The sequence below is a fragment of the Lacerta agilis genome, chromosome 18 (assembly GCF_009819535.1).
Source record: "Lacerta agilis isolate rLacAgi1 chromosome 18, rLacAgi1.pri, whole genome shotgun sequence".
NCBI lineage: Eukaryota > Metazoa > Chordata > Lepidosauria > Squamata > Lacertidae > Lacerta > Lacerta agilis.
In genome coordinates, this window is record NC_046329.1 from 495,571 (window position 1) to 521,037 (window position 25,467).

Consider the following 25,467-nt stretch of genomic DNA (forward strand, 5'->3'; position numbering starts at 1 on the left):
TTCCTTTTTCTTTTTCTTGCTTTTTTCTTTGTTTCTTCTATTTGTATTTTATATGTTGTATTGGATTGTTATAAGATGTAATCAACGATTTTTGTTTTTTGTTTTTTATTATTTTATAAAATTGAATAAATGCTTTATAAAAAAATAAAAAATAAATTTTAATGCGTTCCTATGGGAAACGGTGCCTCGCAAGACGAAATTTCCACAAGACGGAAAGTCTTGCGGAACGAATTAATTTCGTCTTGCGAGGCACCACTGTACTTTTTACTAAGCATGCCTGCCTTCTGAGAAACGCTATGTAACTCAGGAAGTAATGTGAGTAAACTCTTTTTATTCATTTAAGATATATTGTGTCGTGTGCAGTCTTTTAAGAGGGATAAAGGGGAAATATATACCAGGAACATATATATTATAGAGGCTTTAGCAAGCCTGTGCAAGCGCGTCTGCTGTGTGTGTGTTTTAAAAGGGAATGAAACTCTGCTAAGTTTGGAGCTTGTTAATTCAAGCTGGGATGAGATATATAAAGTAATATATCATCATCCACACTCCTAAGTATTCCCACAAGGTGGAGGCAAGCAGGAGGAGGACCAAGGTCCAAAAGGAAACGATGCAGAAGGCCCTGAGAAGTGGTAAGGATGGTGGGGGCAGGTGAGCTGGAAATAAGGCCAAGATATTTCCCATCTGGCGACCAAGGCACCCCTTTAGCTTCTGATAGTACATGGGTGGACAAGTCTAAAAAGCCCAGGACACAAATTTCCACAGCCTTCTAGCAGCTATGGTGGTTCCTTAACTAGAAGAGATGTATTTAGTGCTAACTCTGGAAGTGTTGACTCGATTCTGACCAAATGAAGCCTCCTAGAGCAAGAGAGAGGTAAAATAATAAAACTAGTATTTATTTATTTATTTATTTTTATTATTATTATTATTATTATTATTATTATTATTATTATTATTATTATTATTATTAACATCTGCTTTTTCTCATCTTCACCAATCTCAAACTCCTCCATTTCCAGGTGAAAATGGAGAATGGATATCAGGCTAGATGAAGAGGAGTGGTGGAGATGGCCACCCTAAGAGGCGCCCAGGGAGGGAGCAGAAGAAGATAGTATGGACCCAGGTCCTTGGTGGTGGGAAACAGGAGGAGGAGGAGGAGGAAATATTGGAGGGCAAGGAACAGGGGTGAGCAGATGCACCAGCCCTGAACAGAGACAGGAGCCAGATGTGACAGGGAAAGTACCAGAGCCAGTTGATACGATGTCCCTGGAGAGCCTGATAGACCCCCCCTCCTTCCCCTGAAACCAGGTGTTTCATCCATGTCACAGAGCAGAAAACTAGACATTGACAGAAGCGGTCTCTTGGCAGCCACGGTAGACAGCAGGACGGGTCTGATACGGAGAAAGCGAGCTTCTGGGGAGAGGAGCAGGCACCCTGGGCAGCAGGTCAAGCCCCGAGGGAGCACACTTTAGGGTTCTCCACGTGTTTCTGTTTCATACTAATAAATGAACTGATGAAGAAGCTCGCTGGCTGCCTGGTTTCTCTCGGCTATTGCCAAGTGTGTTGCTTGACAGCTCCCTTGTGACAGGACCCAGTTGGAGAGGCGTGTCCTCCAAGAGGACAAACAGAAGCCACCAAGGGTCCACGTCGCCCCGTGTTGTTGGCACAACTTGGCCAAATTTCTCCAGAGGTTGCAGCCTGGCCTGGCCAGAGATCTACAAATATCTCTTTGTGGAATGAGGTCCATCCCTCCCAAAATGGGGTACTTTCCCAAGTTAAGCTTTTCCAGGAGGCCTCTGGCCTCAAGGTGCCCAATCCTTTACACGTTGGTTTCTCTGAGCTGGTGGAAATAGCTGCTGTCAAAAGCATTGCAGGCGCAGAGGTTCTCCTCAGAGGCCTCCGATGATGCTTTCTCCTCCTTGGCCAACAGGGTCTTCTCCTCGGCCAGGAAGCTGGGCACCAGAGATGTTGAGCCAAAGGCTTTCTTCTGCAGATCGGGAGAGTTCCCTGCATCCTGTGCAGACGGTTGAGAAATGGAAGAAAGCCACTGAGAAAGGACGGATCCAGATTTATACCCAAGCAAGATGAAAAGAAAGAAATGATAAAGAAACCACAAATAATGATTTAAGGCAGAAAGGCAAGGGGCAGAGTAACCTTATTTGTTTTGTTTCTGTTTTTCTTGTAAGGGTTATAGGAGCAGGAATTGATCAATAGATACCCCTAGCTAGCAGGACCAGTGGGCAGGGTTGGTGGGAACTGTAGTCCAAAAACAGCTGAAGAAAGACCCAAATTCAGTTAATGCTGCCCTAGTGGCAGAGATCTCCACAGGACTGGAACGATGACACTAAAGGCTGCTGTCAAATGAGCCTCTCCAAACTGGGGAACAGCCAACATTGGTCCTGCAGCTGCAGGTGATCGCGATGATCAAGCTGGAATATGAGGTGGTCCCTGTTCTCTGCGCTGAGTGATGGCAGCTCCATTAAGGGGGTCCGACGCACAGCCCACTGCCCACCATTATGGGAGTGCCCAATTTCCCCGCTGTCCTACCTTGGTGAAAGGTTTCTTCAGCCCCTCTGGGGAGACCATGGCAGTCTGTTTCATGACGTCCCACCAGAGCACACCTGGCTTCTTTGAGCTCCTTTTCGCAGGCCCTGCAACAAAGCCCAGAGAGAGAATTTGCACACTTTTTTAAGGCAATGAAACACGAAGTATTGAAATCAACTTCTAAAATGGAATTATTTTGTGGAATATTTGGGAAAAAAAATCATGGTTATGTTAAAATGTATGCAGGATTTGAACGATAGCGACAGATGAGAATTTGTCATTTTAAAATTTGGAATTGATGTATAGAATGGATAAAATATCAGTAATATAGCAGCTTTATAGGGGAATAAAAGAAAGCTGTGGAATGTGTCAACAGATATGAGAGATTTGTTCTGGTTTCATTTTAAAAGAATAGGTTAAAATTTGAAATATAATAAAAAATATTATTTAAAAATGGAATCAACTTATTAAAAAAACCAAATGAAGCAAATTAATAGCTAGCTAATGGATCCCCCCACCAATTTACCAGTTAGGCAGCTGGCTAGAACCCCGATTACAACCGTGGTGAGCGTTCCCAAGGCACCGTAGTAGAGGTAGGAAATGGCGTAGAAGTCATCCGCAATGGCCGACCTGCAAAGGAAGTGAGATGGTGAGATCCACAGGAAGGGGAATAAATGAGTTCTGGCTCCTAAATCTGGGAGAAGTACAGAGGAGGGTGACCAGGATGATCAAGGGTCTGGAAACCAAGCCTGATGAGGAACGGTTGAAGGAGCTGGGTATGTTTAGCCTGGAAAAGAGGAGACTGAGAGCAGACATGAGAGCCATCTTCCAATATCTTAAAGGCTGTCATAGGGAAGATGGGGCAAGCTTGCTTTTTCCTGCTCTGGAGGGTAGGACTCTATTCTAACTAAACATCAGGGAAAACTTTCTGACAGTGAGAGCTGTTCAATAGGGAAGGGACTCCTGGGGGGTGGGCACAGCGACCCAGAAACCTCCTTGGAGATTTTTAAGCAGAGGCTGGGGGCCATGTCTCATGGATGCTTTAACTAAAATTCGTGCACTGCAGGGGGGCTGGAACAGAGGACCCTCAGGGTCCCTTCCAACTCTAATAAGATCCCACCAAGATCCCTAGATCCTTTTCACATGTACTGCTAGTGAGCCAGGTGTCCCCCATCCTATATTTGTGCATCTGGTTCTTCCTGCCTAAGCGCAGAAGCTGACATTTGTCCCTGCTTGTCCCTTTAGGGTCATCTGGTTGGCCCCTGTGAGAAGAGGATGCTGCGGTCGATGGGCCCCCTTTGGCCTGGTCCAGCCGTCAGATTCCTCTCATGTTCTCATGGAACCTCCAGATCCGCAGGCAAACAATTCGTAGGCTATTTGGGGGGGGGGGGGTGGCCACTGTGAGGACCAATACCTTCTCATGCTTGTTATGAACCTTCAGCAATCCCTTATTCCTAGGCTTGTAAGCACACTGAACAGCACCAAAGTGCATTGAGGCGCACTGTAGAATGTCCTTAGCTCTTACAGGCCATAAATGATGTTGCCCCATTACTGAATTCTACCGAATCCTCCTGAATTCTACTCCAGGCAAAGAAATGTTGTTTTGCTGTGTTTTCCTTTGGTATTATAATAATCTTATTACTTATACCCCGCTCATCTGGCTGGGCTGCCCCAGCCACTTACATGAATATGCACCAGAGATCCACAACCGTCTCACCTGTCTGCGACTTCCGTGATGTTCCGGGGTGGTAGCGGGCCGAGCACGATGGTAGCGTTGGCTCCCTCGGAGGAATTGTAGAGCGGGCACAAGTCTCCGTAGGATGGGAGCACCCCCATGGTGGTGGCGCTGGGCGGGTAGAGGGTGCCCCCCACAGCCACCCAGAAAGAGAGGGCGAATCCCACAAGAAGCCCAGCCAACACTCCCTGGGAAGGAAGGAGAGGTCGGGTTTTATGCTACTGTTGAGTTAAAAGTCCGTGTCCCCCCCCCCCCCCCGCCCAATGAATTTTTGCATAGGAAGGGAGATTCCTCACAGGCATCCAGTTGGCCACTGTGAGAAGAGGATGCTGGGATACATGGGCACCCTATGCTACTGCTTTGTTGCAAGGCCCCTCCATGGCACAGCACCCTTCTTCCAACACCCTTTTATGACTTGAAGGCACCCAAAAGCATCCTCTCGGGTCCTCTTTGGGACTTACCACGGTGTTGCAAGCTGGGATAAACATCCCCAGGATGAAGGCTCCCAGAAGGGGCCCACTGATAACGCCCATGACGGTGAACGAACCCTGTGCAGAAACACAAAGCGGGGCAGAAAAGGCAAGGGTGAGCATGTTGTTGTTACGAGGTTGTCAAGCTGGAAGGTGTGCAGAGGAGGGAGACCAAGATGGTGGAAGGGCCTGGAAGCCAAGCCTTATGAGGAACGGTTGAAGGAGCTGGGGGTGTTTCGCCTGGAAAAGAGGAGACTGAGAGGAGATAGGAGAACCATCTTCCAATATTTCAATGACATGGAAGAGGGAGCAAGCTTGTTTTCTCCTGCTCTGGAGGGTAGGACTCGAACCCATGGCACAAGGAAGGAGATTCCAATTCAACATCAGGGGAAACCTTCTGATGGCAAGAGTTGTTTGATCATGAGATGGAAGGTGGTGGACTCTCCTACTTTGAAGAGTTTTCAGCAGAGGTTGGGGGACCATCTATCATGGATGCTTTAGCTGGGATTCCTGCATTGCAGGGGGTTGGACTGGATAGTCCTCGGGGTCCCTTCCAACTCTACCATTTTATGATTCTGTTAGAGGACTCACACCTCCTTCCCAAAGCTTGGCAACTGCTTACCAGGCGCCCAACGCAGGGCAAGCTGTCACAGTGCCCTAAAACCGCCCCTGGTCAAATCCGCCTTTTAAAGTTAGTGGCCTCCACTGCCTCCTGTGGCAGGGAGTTCCACAGATTAACTCTGTGAAGAATGACTTTCTCTTAGCTGTCTTAAATCCTCTGTTGGCTGTCCGAGAGTCTCATGTCATGACAGAAAGAGGAACACTATTCTTTGTCCACTTTCTCCCCGCCATGCACAATTGTGCAAACCTCTATCGTGTCACCTCTAAGACACGAGTAGCAGCTGCAATCTGAAAGTGCCAATCAGCTCCCAGATATGCAGCTATGCAGCTCGAGTTGTTAACATATGAGATACAATGCAGAAACCGATAAGCCGTGTGTGCGCACATCTGTGAATGCAAACTTTTACTGGTTGCTACAAAGGCGGGTGGAGTGGCCTCCTTGTTGAAACAAGACGAGACAATACTGGGCCGAGCGTGAGAATCAACTCCCTACGTCCTAAAACCAACTACCAACACACATGACTGGAAGGTGCCTCGGCGGCTTCCAGGCTGGACTACTGCAATGCACCACATGTGGGGCTGCCCCTTGTAGACTGTTGGCAAGAACGCATATCAGCCTGCATTGGTCCTCAGTACATTCCCAGGGTCTGATGTAGAGGGCTGGATTTGTCCTTTCAAAATCCTCTCAGCCAACCCTCTCAAGCTTGATAAGAAACTGCTACACCAAGCAGCGTAGTTAAGCTGGAAGGGGTAGTTAAGCTACAGAACTTCCTGCCACAAGAGGCCAATGACTTGGAGGACTTCAAAAGAGGATGGGGCAAATTCATGGAGGAGGAGGCTATCAGTGGCTACAGATAAAAAGAAGGGTTAGGGGAACTCCCTGCAACAGGAATCATAAAAGGACCTCCTTCTGGGTTTCCTTTGGGAGCACTTGTGAGAACAGGGTGCTGGATGAGATGGGCCTGATCCAGCAGCCAAGCTCTTCTTAAGGAGGACTACTGTGACAGCAGAACCTCCATGCCCAAGAGCAGTCTACCTCTGAATACTAGATGATGGGGAAGCAACAGCTGTGCTCAGATCTTGCTTGTGGGTTTCTATTGCAGGCTGTCCACTGTGAGAACAGGAGGCTGGACTAGATGGGCCCCCTTTGGCCTCATCCAGCCAGACAGCCAAACTCTTATGATCTTCTTATGGAACCTCCTGGCTCCAGAGGCAGTCTATCACGATTCCCAGATTCTTGGCTGCTGTGAGTGCAGGATGCTGAACTAGGCGGGGCGGGGGTGGGTGTTGGCCTGATCCAGCAGCCTCTTCTTGGGTTCTTAAGTAGTTTGGTTCCCTGAAGTGGAGAAGCGTGGTCTGCAAAAAAAACACTGTTGCTATCTCAAATGCAGATTGTGCTTTCAGGAAAAAACACATGAGCCAAATCCTTGTGGAAGAAAGAGAAGAAATTGAGAGAGGGGTCATAAGGGGAGACAGCTACCCAGCCAGATGGGCAGTGCATAAATAGTAATCATAATAAAATCATTATTACCTGCAACACCCCGCCTCCCAGTAACGAAGACAGTGCTGCGACGGTGATGCACGACGTCCCATAGATCAGTGCTGGAAACGTTAAGAATAAAAGCACAATTTCCATTACTGTATTGCTGTGGTGGTGGTGGTGGTGGTGGTGGTTGTTACTGCTAATTTTTCTCATTGGCCATTTTAGTGTTTTGGCCTTTCTGGAGACTGTTGGTTTGTTTACAATCAAGCAGTGTATAATTTTTATGAAATGAACAAATCCTCAGGAGTAGATCTGTTGAAAACAATTGGCTCAGGATGGTAGAATTGTAGAGCTGGAAGGGACCCCTGGTGGTCATCTAGTCCAACCCCCTGCAACGCAGCAATCTTTTTACCCAACGTGGGGCTCGAACCCACGACTCTGAGATTAAGAGTCGTAAATGCCTAATAAAGGTTTGATAAGTAGTAGATTAAGAGTCTCCTGCTCTCCTGACTGAACTATGGTCTCCTTGGATGCCCAGCCCAGCCTCCCCACGCTTTGGAGGATGCCCCTGCCAGCCTTCACTCACAGAGCCCTTTGGAGATGAGGGTCAGCTTCCGTGGGGAGAGGTTGGGCAAGTTCGGCTTGATCAGGTCTTCCACGGTGACGGCGGCCATGGCGTTGATGCTGGTGGAAGCCGTGCTGCAGAGGGAAGGAACAAGGGGCAGCTGCTACAATGATGTGCCACGGAGGACAAAGCCATCAACAGCCTGAATTAGCTAGGAAGGAGGCTCCAGCCTCAAGAGCAGTCTATCATCAAATGCAATCCCAAGAGATGGCTGCTGAGCTCACGTCATGCTTTCCTGGCATGAGAATGCCAGAGTGCAGTTCCAGCACCTCTCAGGTGGGTGCCATTGTGGGCCGACTCTTGTGGAACCTCCAGGTCCAGAGGCTGTCTATCTGGATCCCTAGGTTCTTTGGGGTAATTGGGCCCCTCCAGGGACGAAATGCAGAAGTAGATGATCCCTTGGCCTGATCCTGAAGGCTGTCTGAAGGACTATATCTTCTCATATAGTGGGAGAGGAGCTTTTTGGTGGTGGCTCCTCCCAGACGACTTTGGAACTCCCTGCCTAGAGAAGCTAGACTGGCTCCCTCCTTGCTGAACTTCTGCTGGCAAGTGAATCCTGTTCTATTTTGATGGGTCTTTTAAGAGTGCTGTGCTGTTTTATTATGCGTCTTTTAATAGATCTTTTTCATATTTGAATCATATTAGAATCTATTCATGTTAGAATAACCTTTTTCATATTAGAATCTGTCGTGTTGGAAGGGACCCCAATGATCATCTAGTCCAACCCCCTGCAATGTAGAAATATTGTTTTGATTCTATTAAATTCATGATTGTTTTTATATATTCCTTGCTTTTTGCATTTCATCTGCAGCGTTTTAATTTGCGTGAACCAACACCAGTCCTGTTCTAGAAGAAGGTGGGATAGAAACAGATGTGTGTGATGTGTGTATTTCTGGTGTTCCTAACTCACGGGGCCACCCCTTTTGAGGCCCCTAGAGATCCTCAGGCTGAGTCCAAAACATTTTGCCACTGCCATTCTGTGTACAAAACCTAACCAGGCTGGCTGTTGAATTTCAGGTCAGCATCCTGCGCTGAACCAGAGTGCTGGAGACCAGCTCATGGAAATACTCAGAATATCTGAACTGGAAATGCTCACTGAAACAACAATCTCCCTGCAGGTAGAGCTGGGGAGTTTGGGGGCACCATGCTCCACCCCAGAAGCAGATGCAATAAAAGAAATTTTGTTGCCTTCCCTAGAGCTTCTAATATTGGATAGCTTTAGCTATACTCAGGAATCAAAATTTTGTGTCTACTTTGTAGGAAATGTAATTTGGGGAGGGGTGCATTCTGCATGGGGCGAAGAAGGGGTCTTCCATACTCACCTCAGAGTCCCGCTGTATGCACAAGCCAGGAAAAGTCCAGGTACCCCGGGGTATTTCTCAAAGATATCCAAGACCAAATAAGGCATGTACTGAGAGAAAAGGAGAGAAAATGTCAATTCTGTTTTGGCGGCAGCAGGAGGGCAGGGAGATGGCCAAGATTTGAAGCTGGCCACAAGATGCACATAGAATGGTAGAGCGGAAAGGGACCCTGAGAGTAGGAATTGTTAACAGGGGAAATGATAGACTCATAAAGTTGGAAGAGTTCCACGGTTCTATGGGTCGCCCCTCCCCCAAGGTGACTAATAAATTTCTTAAATTAAACAAGCAGACGTCGGTGATTTCCACCCCGCCTGCTTTCTTTCTCATTTCTCCAATGTGTGTTCTACCTCCCGCCATTCCATAACATTTTTGCACGACTGCATCACGAGAACTTCTCTGTTTGGGGTTGTTTGCTTGCTCATCCGACCCTTTGTTCTTTCCCACTGCAAGCAGCTTGCTTTGGCTTTCCAAGCCCCAGCCCCACCCCTGCGAGGCAGAGGGGTACCTGGTCAGGTGCAGAGATGTATCCGGCCAAAAGGGGGTCGCAGTCCTTGTAGAGGGTGAACATGACAATCCCGCAGCCCACAGCGCTGGAGACGATGAAGAAGAGGCCCACCTGGTTGACAAGGAGGGCTCTGGGGAGACAAAAGAGGGGAAGCAGAGAGGACAAAAATAAAATTTGAACCCAGGAGAGGGAGAGTAGGGGGAAATAAGCAATTTAGGAGCTTACAAAGGTCTGGATGAGGCATGGGGAGCCCAGAAGGTGGCTCAGTTGGTCAGAGTGTGGTGCCAAGATAGAATTGCAGAATTATAGAATTGTCAAGTTGGAAGGGACCCTGAGGGTCATCTAGTCCAACCCCCTGCAAGGCAGGAATCTTCTGCACAATGCATGGCTTGAACCCATGACCTTGAGATGAAGAGTCCCATGCTCTGCTGACTGAGCTACCTTCTCAGTTTGTGGGTTCAATCCCCGTATGGGCCAGCTGCGTACTTCTGTGATTCTGTAATAAGAGGCTTCCACTGGATATGGGCGATGGCCCCTTCTAGTCCAGTGTCATGTTTTCACAGTGGCCAACCAGGTGCCCCAAAGGGGAGCAGGATTTGAACACAAGAGCCCTCTCTCCCCTCCTGTGGTTTCTAGCAACTGACCTTCGGAGGCATTAGCCCTCCTCCCAGTGGGGTTAAATGAGGAGAACCAGGCACACTACCTTGAGCTTCCTGGAGAAATAGCTGTGAGGTAAATGCCCAGATTAAATTAAAAACTGTGAGGTCTGGCACCTTGCCTGGTCTGTGCAGGAAGGCTCTGGGTCTCCCAATCTATGCCCAGCCAACCTGTTTATCAGCCCAGCACAGCTGCTCTGTGGACCAGCCCAGCCGGGTGCTGATAGCTTTGTGGGGCTGCGGGATTGGCACCTGGGTGGGGTGGCCAAGAGGGTGCCCCCAGGTTATCAAGCCTCCCCAGGAATATAGCTTGAGTCTATAGACTCAAGGACACTGAGTAACACAACTACCTGGCAGGTGCCCCAGGATCTGCCATGTGGATCTCAGAAGCGTCGGCCAGAGAAACAGCCAGCAGCTTCCAAGAAAACAGGACACAAAAATGCAGCACTTTTTGGGGGGAGGGGGGGAGTCTATGTTCGCCCCAGTGCGAAAAGTCACCTCGGATTATTCCCTATTAAGGGCTATGTGGGAGCATTTATAATGCCCAAATATATGTCAAATTTATCCATCCCCAAATATAGGAAAGCTTTTATGCTAACCAGATTTAATGTTGTACCTTCCCTTCTCCTCAAAGGCAGAAATAATAAGATCCCTGTTTAAAAGTGCTTATTTTCCTGTGACATGGGAGGTGCCAATGTATTATCCCATTGCCCTTTTAATTACAACCTCAGCAAACAGCTCATTACCCCAATTCTTTTTTAAAAAAAGGGGAGCTCTGAAGCATTCTATTATCAGATAGAAACCCTCTGATTACACACAATGTAGCACAATTCTGTGCATCTGCTATTACCCGCAGGAAAATCATGATAAATCGAGACAGCAAGCCTTAGAGAGACATTATTATAATTCCTTTTGTGAAATCTTATATTTCAGACACATGGCTCTTCTTCGAATCATTTTGGTAACAACTAAAATTCTAGCACAGGGGTAGGCAACCCAAGGCCCGTGGGCCGGATGCGGCCCAATCGCCTTCTCAATCCGGCCTGCGGATGGTCCAGGAATCAGCATGTTTTTACATGAGTAGTTACAGGTGGGTAGCCGTGTTGGTCTGCCATAGTCGAAACAAAATAGAAAATTCTTTCCAGTAGCACCTTAGAGACCAACTGAGTTTGTTTTTGGTATGAGCTTTCGTGCACACAGTTGGTCTCTAAGGTGCTACTGGAAAGAATTTTCTATTTTGTTTCGACTATGGCAGACCAACCTGTAACTACCCACCTGTAACTACTCATGTAAAAACATGCTGTTTTACATGAGTAGAACGTGTGCTTTTATTAAAAATGCATCTCTGTGTTATTTGTGGGCATAGGAATTTGTTCATTTCACACACACACACACACACACACACACAAAATAGTCCAGCCCACCACATGGTCTGAGGGACGGTGGACTGGCCCACAGCTGAAAAAGGTTGCTGACCCCTGGTCTAGCTGGTCTCCCTACTTTTATCCGGCTCGTTCTGACAACTATTGCATTCTTAGCCTTTTTTAAACTGCTGGTCTATGACTAACTGATTAATTGATTGATATTCCTTATTATGTATATGCCTCCAGCACTTTGGGGATTCAGTTCTCTCCAGCCCCTCCAACATTTCTTCAGTGAAAATAGGGTCAGCTTTTCTCTTATTTTCTATTAGTTCCCTCTGAAACGGGGAATTGGGAAGCTGCTCAGAGGTAGCTTCTAGGAAAATCAGACACAAAAATGCCCCCCTTTTGGGTTGGGGGCCTCTGCTTGCTCCACTGCGAAGAGATGCCCCAGGATATTCCTTCTCAGTTCCCTCCGGCATGTAAGGGCGACACTTAAATGAGCCCTCCCTTCCGGTTTCCCCCTCCCACCAAACTCACAATTTCGCCTCTCTCTCTGTCTTGCAGGCCACGTAGCGCTGGACCTGGGCCTGATTCACTCCATACATGGAAAGCCAGACCATCGTCCCGCCAAAGATGAAGGTCCAAAAAGTGTAGCGGCTGCGAGGATCCAGGTTAAAGCTAGGGAAACAGAGAGGGAGGAATGTGGGGAAGTAAGACCTAGGAATCACAATAGACTGCCTCTGGGCCTGGAGGCTCCACAAGAGCATGAGAAAAGCCTGGCTGCTGGATCAGGCCAATGGTCCACCTAGTCCAGCATCCTGGGATTCAAGATAGACTGCCTCTGGACCCCCCAGAGATGGTGCCAATGGCGCTATAGTTTCCACAACCCAGGACGTACTCGTTGAAGTTGATTCGGGAGTTGTTGTACGCGATGGCCAGGACTTGTGCGGGGCTCCCCACCAAGATGGTCCCCTGGATCAAGATGGCCACAAAACCCGAAAGCATCACCACCACTTGGAAGACGTCCGTCCAGATCACAGCCTTCATTCCTCCCTGGAAGATGGAGGGGAAAGTGAGGAGCGCCCAAGTCGCCTGGCCGCACAACACACAGAGAAATAAACGCGTTCATCTTTCAAATGTTTTTAAAAGTGTCTCTCTTTTGTCAATTATTTAATTAAATGTTAACATTTTTACATATAAATTCTACATTCCATTTTTTTTTTTTTTTTTTGCGTTTCTCTTTCATCTTTGACTTCTGGTCGATCTCTCCATGCTGTTCTTAATCCCATCCCATTTACAGAATGTATTCTATTATTTTTTTCCTGCCAATTAATTTTTATTCATTTTCAAATTTAAAACACTCTCTCAGATATATTCCAGTTCATACCCTTTTACATACCGCTTATTTTACAGATATATCTCAGATTAACACCCATTTTTAAACAAATTCCTTGTCCCTTTACCAACTCCTGCATGTAGATAAAACAAAATTATATCAAATAACAACATGCTGCACTCTAATAAACATTTCACCCAAGACATATTCTCCTTTTTCATATATTATCAGTTTTCTGCTGCTGCTCATATTCCAAATCCTGCTCATAATGTCATCTGATTGTGATATTTTTACACATATTCCAAAATATTATTTCAAATATTCCCTTCTTCCAGGAATAGTGCGTCATACTGATTTCTTATTTTTAAGAGTGGTTTTCTTATTTTATTTTCTTATTTTATTTTATTTATTTTCCTGGTAATTTTGTTGCAAACCACTTGGAGAGCAGGTATGCAACAGAATGGGTCAGGGACGAGGTTTGGGAGGACTTTGGTTCACCCCCGGATGTAGAGGGAGCCCCCAAGCACATCAATCACTTAGGATGGCAGTACCTAACCTTTGGAACTCCCAGCCTCTTGGCATCAGGCAGACGCCCTCCCTGCTCCCTTTTTGGCTCCTGCTAAAAACATCCTTGTTTCTCCAAGCCTACCTTAGGAAGGGTGAGGTCATAGTAATTAGCTTTAGTATTTTTATTTTAAAGCAGGGTTGTGCATTTTTACCCTCCAGGTGGTGCAACGATAAAACTGCTAGCACATTTGCAAAGCTAAGCAAATGCCCCATTCCACCCCTGCTTCCGCCCCATTTTGGTGGCGTTTCCAGGTCACTTCTGGGATCAGTGTGTGTGTATGGTTGCGCACAAACTGAATGTGCATAAATAGAAATAAATTAATGGAAATAAATGAATGAGCCCATCCAATCGTACTCACAATGGTTGTGTAGAAGGTGCAGATGATCCCCGTGGAGAGCAGAGAGGCCCAGATATCCAGCCCAGTCACTAGAGACACAACAAAGAGGAAAGGTTGGTCTTGAAGGCTGCCAACAAAAAGTGTTGCTCCTCAAAAGGAAAGGACTGTAAACTCAGTGGGTAATTTTCAAGCAGAGGTTGGGTGGCCATCTGTCAGTGAGATCCCTGCATCGCGGGGGGTTGGACTGGGTGACCCTTGGGGATCCCTTCCAACTCTACCATTCTACGAAGCTTGCCCCACCTTCCACGCGAGAGCCCTTCAGCTATTTGGTGTCTCACGTCTCCTCCAGGCTGAACGTACCCCACTCCCTCAACCATTCCTCATCTGGCTTGATTCCAGACCTGAGAGACAACGCAAGACTTACCTTGATTGAGGATCAAGGCTGGAGCATAGATGACAATCCCGGTATACAGCATCTGTGTTGGATGGGGAGAAGGAATGGATTTAACATCTGCATCCATGTCTTAGAACAGGGGTAGGCAACCTAAGGCCCGTGGGCCGGATGCAGCCCAATCACCTTCTTAATCCGGCCCACGGACGGTCTGGGAATCAGCGTGGTTTTACATGAGTATCATAGAATCCTAGAGTTGGAAGAGACCCCAAGGGCCATCCAGTCCAACCCCCTGCCAAGCAGGAAACACCATCAAAGCATTCCTGACAGAAGGCTGTCAAGCCTCCGCTTAAAGACCTCCAAAGAAGGAGACTCCACCAGTAGAATGTGTCCTTTTATTTAAAATGCATCTCTGGGTTATTTGTAGGACATAGGAATTCATTCATTTCCCCCCAAAAAATATAGTCTGGCCCACCACATGGTCTGAGGGATGGTAGACTGGCCCACAGCTGAAAAAGATTGCTGACCCCTATCTTAGAAGAAGGAACTTTGGAGGAAACAATGGTGGACTTTGGGCTTTCAAATTTCAACACTGCCCTGTGCAACGCTAAAATTTGGTGTGCCCCCCCCCCCACTTCTCGTGCTCCATTCTACAGTGTTGTTTTGGTGTCCCCTGCAGCCTGGTGCCCAGTTGTCCTACCCTAAACCCACCTCTACTGCTTCTGGGAGACCGGGGGAAGGGGAGCTTGTTGCAGCAGGAGGGAGAGACCTCCTGGCTTCTTCAGCAGCCACTCCTCTCTGCCTCCTTCCTCTCCTGCTTCAGTTTCTACCTGCTCAATATGACCCTGTTACCTCTTCCGCTTCTCTCCCCCCCCCATCTGCACCCTCTTCTCCCTCTGACCACTCATTGTTGTCCCACCAGACTCCCTGGGCTCTGTCTCCTCTCCTTGGGGTTTCCAAAACTGCTTCCTCCCCCCATTCCTCTGCATCCAACCAGTCTATGACTACTGCCCAAGACTCCTCCCTTCCAGGGTTTTCCCCAAGCAATCGAAGACCAAGCCAACCTCTCCTCCACCCTCTTCATGCCTCTCCTGGTTCTGGGAGATCAGTCAGGAGGGGGAGACCCCCTGGCTTCTTCACCAGCCAGACTCCTCTCTGTCCCTTGACCCCTCCTCTCCTGCTTCTGCCCTGGTTCTGGCCTTCTCTCTGCCACAGATTCTTTGCCCGCCCAGCAAACCCCCCGCAACTTACCGTGGCAATGATATACTGGATCGTCCCACACAGGCGGACTGCTTTGGAGAACCTCATTTCCAGGTACTGTTGAGAGAAGATGGTGGGGTGTAGAGTTGAGAGGAGAGGGAGAAGGACACATGGGATCTTCCCAAAGAGTCTCCACAGGAGATTCCTCTCAGAAGAGTGACTGCCTTGCTGGCAGAAGGTCCCAAGATCAGTCCCATGGTGGCATCTCCAGGTAGGACTGGGGAAGACCTCTTCTCTGAAGTCCTGGTGATTCATTGCTGCCAGCCAGTGTAGACAGTACTGAGCTACATGGACTAGTAATCCATGTAGCAATTGGACTAGCAATACCAAGCAAACTTGGTATGATGCAGATTGCAATTAAATGCCTTCTTTTTTCAGAAACATGAGGGCAGGAGGGCAGGACCTTGGTTTAAGAAGAATCATAGAATTGTAGATTCAGGTAGCATTGTAGCATTGGAAGGGACCCCAAGGGCCATCTAGCCCAACCCCCTGCACTGCAGGAATCTTTTGCCCAACATGGGGCTCGAACTCATGACCCTGAGATGGAGAGCCTCGGGCTCTACCAACTGAGCCAAGGGCATGGAGAAGAAGGACCATCGCTCAGCAGTCAAGCACCTATACTGCATGCAGAAGGTCACCCAGGGGCATCTCCAGGAAGGGCCCCAAATATGAAACCCTGAAGAGCCATAGCTGCCAGTCTGTCTAGACAACACTGTGGTGGGTCAAGGCTATAAGAGAGATTCCTTTGTTCCTATTGAATCAACAGGCTATGGATGCTTTAGCTGAGATTCCAGCCTTGCAGGGGGTTGGACTAGATGACCCTCGGGGTCCCTTCCAACTTTACAGTTCCATGTTTCTAATAAGGGCGTGGACTAGAATCTTTTTAAAAAATTATTTTCAGTGGAAGGGTCATGGTTCAGCATCCTTGCAAGCAGGTCCCCGATTCAGTCCCAAAGGGCCCCTCCAGGGAAGGCTGGGGAAAGACTCCTGTCCTGAAACTCTTGAAAGTGGCTGCCGGTCAGTGTGGGCACCACTGGGTTGGATATGCCTGGTGGTCTGGCTCGGGTAGCCCATTCAGCAGAGCACGAGACTCCAAATCTCACGAGTCATGGATTCAAGCCCCATATGGGGCAAAAGGTTGCTGTATTACATGGGGTTGGGCTAAATGACCCCTGGGTTTCCTTTCAGCTCTACAATCCTCTAATTATAGGGCAGAATTCCAGCTGTTTCCATCAGTCTTTCAGCTCAGCCATTGCCTGCCAAAGATAGTAAGCAGACTTCGTTCCCTGCAGCATCTCAGCTGACTGTCTCCCTTGTTCCAAAACACACACACACACACACACACACACACACACACACACACACACTGTTTATTGATTTTGCAAACACGCAGAGACATCCCACTGTGTGTGTGTGTTTTTCCCCTTTCACCCCATCTCTGATGATTTCCAGGAGGTCAAGAAGTGCAGGGTTGGGGACTTTGCCCCTGAGCCTTCTCTCGCTTCTAGCTCAATGGCTCCAAAACTTTTTTCATTCCCAGTACCCCCAACCCTTTTAAAAAAAACCATCATTCAGAGGACCCAACAGCACCAGTGGCCTCTGTGAGGACAGGAGGCTGGGAGAGATGGGCTCCCTTTGCATACCTTCCAACGTCTCTGTGATGAAAATAGGGACGTCCTAAGGAAAAGCAGGACATTCTGGGATCAAATCAGAAACCGGGATGGTTTCTGTGAATCCACAACTGCCCCTGGGAACTTGGAAGAGTTCCTCTGGTGTTCATATGGTTCCACCTGGATTATGAGCCACCTTCTTCCATGTTGCTGTGATGTCCTTGAGAGCTCCTTGTGGAACCAAGCTTCCGCATCAGCTCATCTACAGCACTGCCATACGCAAATGCGCACCACAGCCTTCCACGGCTGGCTTCCTCCACCCGCCTGAGATACCTGCACTCCAGAGCTACATGGCTCTCTGCCTCTTGGAAAGCCCTTGGTGGTGCTTCTTGGCTCTCTGCCCAGCCATGCAAGCAAAAGCATCCAATCCGGGATTGTGGCTTTTGCGTCAGATGAAGCCTGGCTGCCTGGGATTCATGTGAGAACACAGGTCCAAGGAGCCCATCTAGTTCTTCATCCTGTCCTCACAGTGGCCAAAGACCCCTAAGAATCTAGGAATCTGGGTAGACTGCTTCTGGACTTGGAAGTTCCATAGGAAGATAACCAGAGCTGGCTGGATCAGGCCAATGGAAGCCCATCTAGCCCATGGTCCTGTCCTCACGGTGGCCAAATACCCCTAAGAACCTGGGGTCCACAAGAGCATGAGAAAAGACTGGCTGCAGGATCAGGCCAATGGTCCGCCTAGCCCAGCATCCTGTCCTCACAGTGGTCCACCAAATGCCCCAAAGGGAAACCCCGCAAGCAGGATTCAAGAGCATCTCTCCCCTCCTGCGGTTTCCAGCAACTGGTACTCAGAACCCTATTCCATTGATTAATCCTATCCACTTTTAAAGCCAGTGCTTTTCTCAGGGGGGGGGGATGCAGGGGGATGCATACCCCCAAACATTTTGTGAATCTAAGTTTGGCCTCATTGGGGGGCAATATTTCAATATGAGTAGGAAAATGAGAGTAAGAAAAAAGCACAGTTTAAAGCCATCCACTTTGGAATTCCCTCACTCCCCCCCCCCAGTGGCAGGGAGTTCCACAGTTCAACTATGCGCTGTGTGCAGACAGTTTCTTCGTTTATCTGACCTCTGCTTTTGTTGGCTACCCACAAGTTCTTGTGTTGCGAGACAGGTAGGGAAACTCTCAACCCTCTTTCGCAATCCAAACCACTTTGCAAGATTGGCAGTTCCTAAACCCCAATTTCTTTAAAAATAGTAATAATCCCAGCTAATTGCAGGTTGCTATGCAATGCAAACAAGATGACCGCAGGGCTTTGGGACACTGCAGTGTGATCCCAGGGATCTAGTCCAGATGCGGAGGATTAAATCTGAAATCAGTCAACAGGTGACTCAGACCTGAGGTTCACTCTTTGGGTCTTTCGTTGATCTGCCTGACAGCATCAAATGTCTCTGAAACAAACAATACATGCAACATTCCTCTAAATGCAATCCATTGTGTACTTTCAGACCTCCCAGTGTCCCTCCCTGATTTACAGAAGCCGATTTGATCCCGAAATGTCCTGCTTTCCTTTAGGACCAGTGGCAGAGGAAGAGGAGAGGAGGGGAGGGGGAGCGCACCACCCCCGGCAGCGCGTTCCCGGTGGGATGCCAGCGTGGCTGCCCTGCCTGTACTGGGCGCCATGCCTCCGGGACACGCACCAGCCCCACCCCACCAGCTCTCTGCCCCCGCCCCGGTGCCGGAACATTAAGCTCCGCCACTGTTAAGAACGTCCCCATTTTCTCTGGAGAAATGTTGGAGGGTCTGGAGTTATGCATCCCCAGAGCCAAGTCACTAGACAACCTTTGGATGACATCTGAATGCAGCCCTGGATAGGGAAGGTTTTTTTAAAGTGTAATGTTTCATTATGTTTTTATGTATGTTGGATGCTGCCCAGAATGCATGTGATATAAATGGTGGGGTATAAATAATTGAGTTTTCTTGGCAGGGATACTGGAGTGGCTTGCCAGTTCCTTCTCCAGGTGGATCACGTTTGGTCCAAACTCTCCACTATGACCTGTCCATCTTGACCTGTCCATAGCTTCCCTGAGTAATTCAAGCCCCTTCGCCATGACAAGGCAGTGATCCACACTCAATATGCCAGCAAGTTTGGAAAACTCAGCAGTGGCCAGAGGATTGGTGAAGATCAGTCTACATCCCAATCCCAAAGAAGGGCAGTGCCAAAGAATGCTCCAACTACCGCACAATTGCACTCATTTCACATGCTAGCAAGGTTATGCTTAAAATTCTACAATGCAGGCTTAAGCAGTATGTGGACCGAGAACTCCCAGAAGTGCAAGCTGGATTTCGAAGGGGCAGAGGAACCAGAGACCAAATTGCAAACATGCACTGGATTATGGAGAAAGCTAGAGAGTTCCAGAAAAACATTTACTTCTGCTTCATTGACTATGCAAAAGCATTTAACTGTGTCGACCACAGCAAACTATGGCAAGTGCTTAAAGAAATGGGAGTGCCTGATCACCTCATCCGTCTCCTGAGAAATCTCTATGTGGGACAAGAAGCTACAGATAGAACTGGATATGGAATAACTGATTGGTTCAAAATTGGGAAAGGAGTACGACAAGGCTGTATATTGTCTCCCTGCTTATTTAACTTATATGCAGAATTCATCATGCAAAAGGCTGGGCTGGATGAATCCCAAACCGGAATTAAGATTGCCGGAAAAAATATCAACAACCTCAGATACGCTGATGATACAACCTTGATGGCAGAACGTGAGGAGGAATTTAAGAACCTTTTAATGAGGGTGAAAGAGGAGAGTTCAAAATCTGGTCTGAAGCTCAACATCAAAAAAACTAAGATCATGGCCACTGGTCCCATCACCTCCTGGCAAATAGAAGGGGAAGAAATGGAGGCAGTGAGAGATTTCACTTTCTTGGGTTCCATGATCACTGCAGATGGTGACAGCAGTCACGAAATTAGAAGACACCTGCTTCTTGGGAGAAAAGCAATGACAAACCTAGACAGCATCTTAAAAAGCAAAGACATCACCCTGCCGACAAAGGTCCGTATAGTTAAAGCTATGGTTTTCCCAGTAGTAATGTACGGAAGTGAGAGATGGACCATCAAGAAGGCTGATCGCCGAAGAATTGATGCTTTTGAATTATGGCGCTGGAGGAGACTCTTGAGAGTCCCATGGACTGCAAGAAGATCAAACCTATCCATTCTTAAAGAAATCAGCCCTGAGTGCTCACTAGAAGGACAGATCCTGAAGTTGAGGCTCCAGTACTTTGGCCACCTCATGAGAAGGGAAGACTCCCTAGAAAAGACCCTGATGTTGGGAAAGATGGAGGGCACATGGAGAAGGGGACGGCAGAGGATGAGATGGTTGGACAGTGTTCTCGAAGCTACTAACATGAGTTTGGCCAAACTGCGAGAGGCAGTGAAGGATAGGCGTGCCTGGCGTGCTCTGGTCCATGGGGTCACGAAGAGTCGGACACGACTGAACGACTGAACAACATAAATAATTAAATTGTTGTTGTTGTTGTTGTTGTTGTTGTTGTTGTTGTTGTTGTTGTTGAATAGGACGTGCCTATTTTCATCAGAGAAATGTTGGAGGGTATGTACTTAGCTGGAACACAGGAAGCTATATTACACCTAGTCACACCTTTGTTATATCACAGAATCCTAGAATGGTAGAGGGGAAGGGACCCCCAATGGTGATTCAACCCCCTTCAATGCAGGAATCCTTCCCACAGCTGTCACAGGGTGGGCTCGAACCACCAGCCTTTGGGTTAACAGCCAGACCCACTGACCCACTGTGCCACATGGATCCATGGGTGAATATAACATAGAAAAATGTATTCTGATAGCTTTGTGGGTAGAGCATGAGAGCCTTATTCTCAGGGTTGTAGGTTCAAGACCCATGTCTCCACAATTCTATGATTCTAAAAGTGATTGCAAAAATGTGTTAATTGGGAGAAATCTGCTCTAAAACACTAGTAAAATTACATGCAGTGGTAGGGTTAAAAAAGAGAAAATAGCAAATTGCTTCAAAAAACAGGATTTTAGATCAGAAGCACGAGGAACCTAACAGAGGAGAGAGCTCCAATGGGCTACGTTTGCTTTGTAAATTTTACGCACGTTGGCACATTCCTGGCCAACATTCCCGATTTGAGAACAAGGCTGCCTCTGCTGCCAAAATCTCTTCTCAGCTGCTCTGGATATGTTTGCTCTGCAAGAGGGTGCTCAGACAGTGCTGATTCAAAAGTCAAGAGGTGGTTTGTTTTGGGAGTCTCAAGATATGGTAGGAAAACACCCTTATCCGGCCATCTGGTTCGGGAGAGGACTTTGCAGCACATGGGCATGTGCGGTGAAAACATGCATGTGGCCACGTGGGTTTGTAAAAGCAAGCCTGGCCTGGAGAAAGTGGGCTGAGGGGGTTTTTTCTTCCTCTGTCCTAACATTAGAACTCAGGCAACATCCAGGAATACCCTCCGCAATTTAAGCTGGAAGGTGTGCAGAGGAGGGCAGCTGAGATAATCAAGGGTCTGGAAAGGAAGCCTGATGAGGAATGGTTGAGGGAGATGGGTTTGCAGCAGACCTTTTGCAAAGCTCAGCTTCATGGGCAGCTCAGCTCTTGCAACCCATATCCAAAGCAATAGTTTGGCCCAAGGGGTTCATCTTCCATGAAGTCTTGTGTCCAGATCCTGGAGATTAGTATTTCCACTATTCTGCCTCGGTCAGACCACACCTGGAATATTGTGTCCAATTCTGGGCACCACAATTTAAGAAGGATGTTGACAAACTAGAACATGTGCAAAGGAGGGCAACCAAGATGATCAAGTCCAGGCCTTATGAGGAATGGTTGAAGGAGCTGGTATGTTTAGCCAGGTGAGGAGGAGACTGAGGGGAGATATGAGAGCCATCTTCAAATATCTCAAGAGCTGTCCCATGGAAGAAGGAACAAGCTTGTTTTCTCCTGCTCTGGAGGGGAGGACCCAAACCAATGGCTTCAAGTTACAAAAAAAAGAAAAGGAGATTCCAACTGTTTATCAGGAATAACTTTCTGACAGTGAGAGTGTTTAACAATGGAACTGTCTCCCTCAGAACACTCCTTTTTTCAGCAGAGGTTGGGTGGCCATCTGTCATGGATGCTTTAGCCGAGATTCCTACGTTGTAGGGGGTTTGACTAGATGACCCTCAGGCCCCTTCCAATGCTATGATTCTAAGGCAGCTTCCTGTGTTCCTAAGGCCCTTCTGAACATAAAAAGACCCCTGCTGGATCAGGCCAATGGCCCACCTAGTCTAGCCTCCTGTTCTCACACAGGTGACCCTGATGCCCATTTTTTGAATTTGGCAAGCAGGACCTGAGTGCAAGAATATTCCCCATTATCTAGTATTCAGAGGTAGAGTGTCCCTGTGCATGGAGGATCTCTGTCCCAGTCGGCCTCCATAAGTAGAGCCCTGCTGGATCACCTAGTCCAGCCTCCTGTTACGGGGAACCCGCAAGTGGGATGCGAGTGCAAGGATCACCCAGTATTAGGGTCAAGGTGATTCACAGCCTATCCTTTTACTCTGTTTTGTTTCAGGTTGTTTTGAGCATGCAACACAAATCATCTGGTATGTTTTAACTGTGCCAAAGTGACAAGCACCCAAACAAAACTACAAGGTCCACAGGAGGCGGTACAAAGATTAGTGCTGTGCAAAAGGACTGACCTCGTGTTATCCTGAGGTCACTTTGCTGCTGGAAGGCTGGGTGCAAAGCAGCTAACATTTGCTTAGAGCTCCTTCTCTCACCTGCAGAGCAGCAGCCAGAGATCAGTTAAGCCTCAGATATGGCTCCCTAAACAGGCTGCAGTAACCAAAACGGAATGTCTAGTTGCCATTTGGGGGCAAGACGGCTCTAAAATCTTACTTTTCAAATGATGGGCTGGCAGTGATTGATTCTCAGTTAAACATCTGACTAGTTCAGAGGACGACCCTGAGCTGGGTTAAGAGCTATGATAACTTAAAGGAAAGTCACCTGATCCAGGAACAGCCTGCATATATATTGGCCCCTATACTGGAGACATGGACCATTCATAATGTAAGAATATTCTTCACAACTCTGAGCAAGGCAGTGTGGCAGGGGAAGCGAAGACAAGCAACAAGAATTCACTGCAGCATTGTTCACTGCTCCTGCTCAGGCTGCACAGAAAAAGCTTTTTGGTTCCAGGAATTCGTTCCAATTGTGCAGATGAAATATAACTGATAAAATTCTACAGAATGGGGTATCAGTGAGTGAAAACAGTCCAGATCCAAAGATCCCCAGATGGTGGAGATGTCAGGGTGGAGGTTTCAAAGTGGTTCACATGGTAAAACCACAATAAACACTTCACCTCTCCGATCTGCAGAACTGGACATAGCCCAGCCCCCTGTTCTCACAGGGGCCAAATACCGCCAAAAACCTAGGAATCCAGATAGATTGCCTGTGGACTGGGAGGTTCCATGGGGATATAATAAGAGCCTGGCAGCAGCTGGACCTGGCCAAAGGGGCCCACCCAGCCTTTCCTCCTGTCCTCCCAGTGACCAATCAGATGCCCCAACGGGAAGCCCACAAGCAGGAGTCTGGCATCTCCCTGCTAAGAATCGCTCACAGATGCCTGTCCAAATTGTCATAGATATCTCCTAGTTGGAAGGGGCCCTGTTTAAAAACCTTCACTGGATCACAGAATCATAAATTGCTCAAAGGGTCACCCTAGCCCAGCCTGCTGCAATGCAGGAATCACAGCACAATCTAAGACCTGGAAGAGACCAGGGTTCAAGTCCTCCCACTCAGCCATGAAGTCCACTAGGAGTGATTTGGCGGGCACTAGCCTACCTCACAGGGTGGTTGTGGGGATAAATGAGGACCAGGAGCTGGAAGAGACCAGGGTTCAAGTCATAGAATTATACTTGTAGAGTTGGAAGGGACCCCGGGGGTCATTTAGCCCAACCCACTACAATGCAGAAATCTTTTGCCCAATGTGGGGCTTGAACCTGCAATACTGACTGAGCTAGGAAGAGGTCTCACTCAACCATGAAGCTCAGGAGGAGAGACCTTGGGGGGCAGTCTCTGCCTCTCAGCCTACCCTACCTCACAGGGCTGTTGTGGGGATTAAATGAGGAGTGGGAAAAGAACCATGTGCGCCAGTTTATCTTGGGACAGAAATGCAACAAAGCAATCAGAGATCAGGAAGCAAGAGTCTTTGAGCAAGATTGAAAAAGATTTCTGGAATATCTAAAAAACAAACACCTATTTTGAACAGATTAAAGACGTTAGTAGGTTTAGAGTAAATTCAGCACTGTAAACTTAACTGAGAGAAGATTGAGGGGGAAAAGAACACAGATTGACTGGAATACGCAGTGGGAAAGGATAACCAAAAAGCACAACCTGTTTGATACCTTTACATGGTTTTGTATGCTTTGTGGTATTTTATGCATTGTGATTTGCTGCAATAAATTGTAAAACTAAAAAATACATTTTTAAAAAAGAAATGCAATACAGCAAGCCAAGCAATGAGCTCACCTCGTAGGTGCTGGTGAGGCCGAGGCGGTAGAAGACCGGCAGGAAGAGGTAAGCGGTCAGGAGTGTGTTCAACAGCTGCCCCAAGCACATCCACAGGAACTTCACCCCATAGCGATAGGCCTCGGCCGGGACCCCCAGAACCTGGATGGCCGACATGAAGCTGGCGGAGAGTGAGAGCCCCACGGGGATGGCTGACATCTGCCGGCCGCCTGTGAAGAAGTCCTCAGAGGTCTTCTGGCCTCCTTTGGAGAGGGCATAGAAGAGGCCGATGCTGGTGGAAATGAGGAGCATCAAGGCAAAGACCCCATAATCCCATAAACTGAAGGTGAGCATCTCTGCTCGGAAGACATCTAAGCCGCCTCCTAGCGCCATATTGGGCAGCTGAGAAGACCCCATCCAACACCAGCACCGCCGCAGAGGGAGAGGTCAATCCTTGGTGGGTCCAGCGGAGGAAGGAGGACTTGGAGGGTTGGAAGGACAACAGCAGAGGGAAGAGAAGTGAGATTCGGTCGCTGGGGAGAAGGGAGTAAAGGTCCAACTCTGCTCAGTACAGGCAGTGGGGTGAAAGAGAGAGAGACAGAGAGAGAGAGAGAGAGAGAGAGAGAGTCTCCACACTCCACAAATTACTATTTACAAGATTTGGAGGTGCAAACAACTAAACCGCAAGATGTGATACATCGGAACAGCAAAAAGTTTGCAGACAAGGAAGAAAGGGGCAAAGGTTTTATTTAAACAGGAAACAAAAAAGTGTGGAAAGCAAAAGGAGAGCCCCCCACCCAAGGAAGGGAGAAGGAATCAAGCCAGAAAATAAAACCCACCCAAAATCTCCCAGGGATAAAAAGTCAGCAAAGACCCACCCCCCACCCCCCAGCACCAGAATGGTGTTTGCAAAGCAGGAATCAAATAAGCAGATAACATGTATCTTGAAGTTATAGACTCTATCCTCTCTGCCACACTCTCTTGAAAAAAGAAAATCTGGTTTAGGTGACAGCAACAGTTCAAAAGGAAATGATTGAATAGTCGAGCAAAGGAGCTAGGTGGATAAAAAAGGT

The 25,467-nt window shown here is 47.9% G+C and overlaps 1 protein-coding gene across 1 annotated transcript; it reads right to left on the reverse strand.

Moving 5' to 3' along the window:
* Positions 1-1,674: 1,674 nt before the first annotated feature.
* SLC5A5 (solute carrier family 5 member 5) lies at positions 1,675-24,801 on the reverse strand. The gene is made up of 15 exons (XM_033136796.1): positions 24,416-24,801; positions 15,245-15,310; positions 14,027-14,078; positions 13,624-13,691; positions 12,260-12,414; positions 11,899-12,039; positions 9,342-9,471; positions 8,798-8,886; positions 7,437-7,549; positions 6,899-6,969; positions 4,738-4,824; positions 4,259-4,464; positions 3,068-3,171; positions 2,545-2,648; positions 1,675-2,011 (listed from the first exon to the last, which is right to left on the reverse strand). The coding sequence occupies exons 1-15, from the start codon at positions 24,785-24,787 to the stop codon at positions 1,817-1,819; spliced, it is 1,953 nt and encodes a 650-aa protein (XP_032992687.1). The 5' UTR covers positions 24,788-24,801; the 3' UTR covers positions 1,675-1,816.
* Between the last annotated feature and the right edge of the window lie 666 nt (positions 24,802-25,467).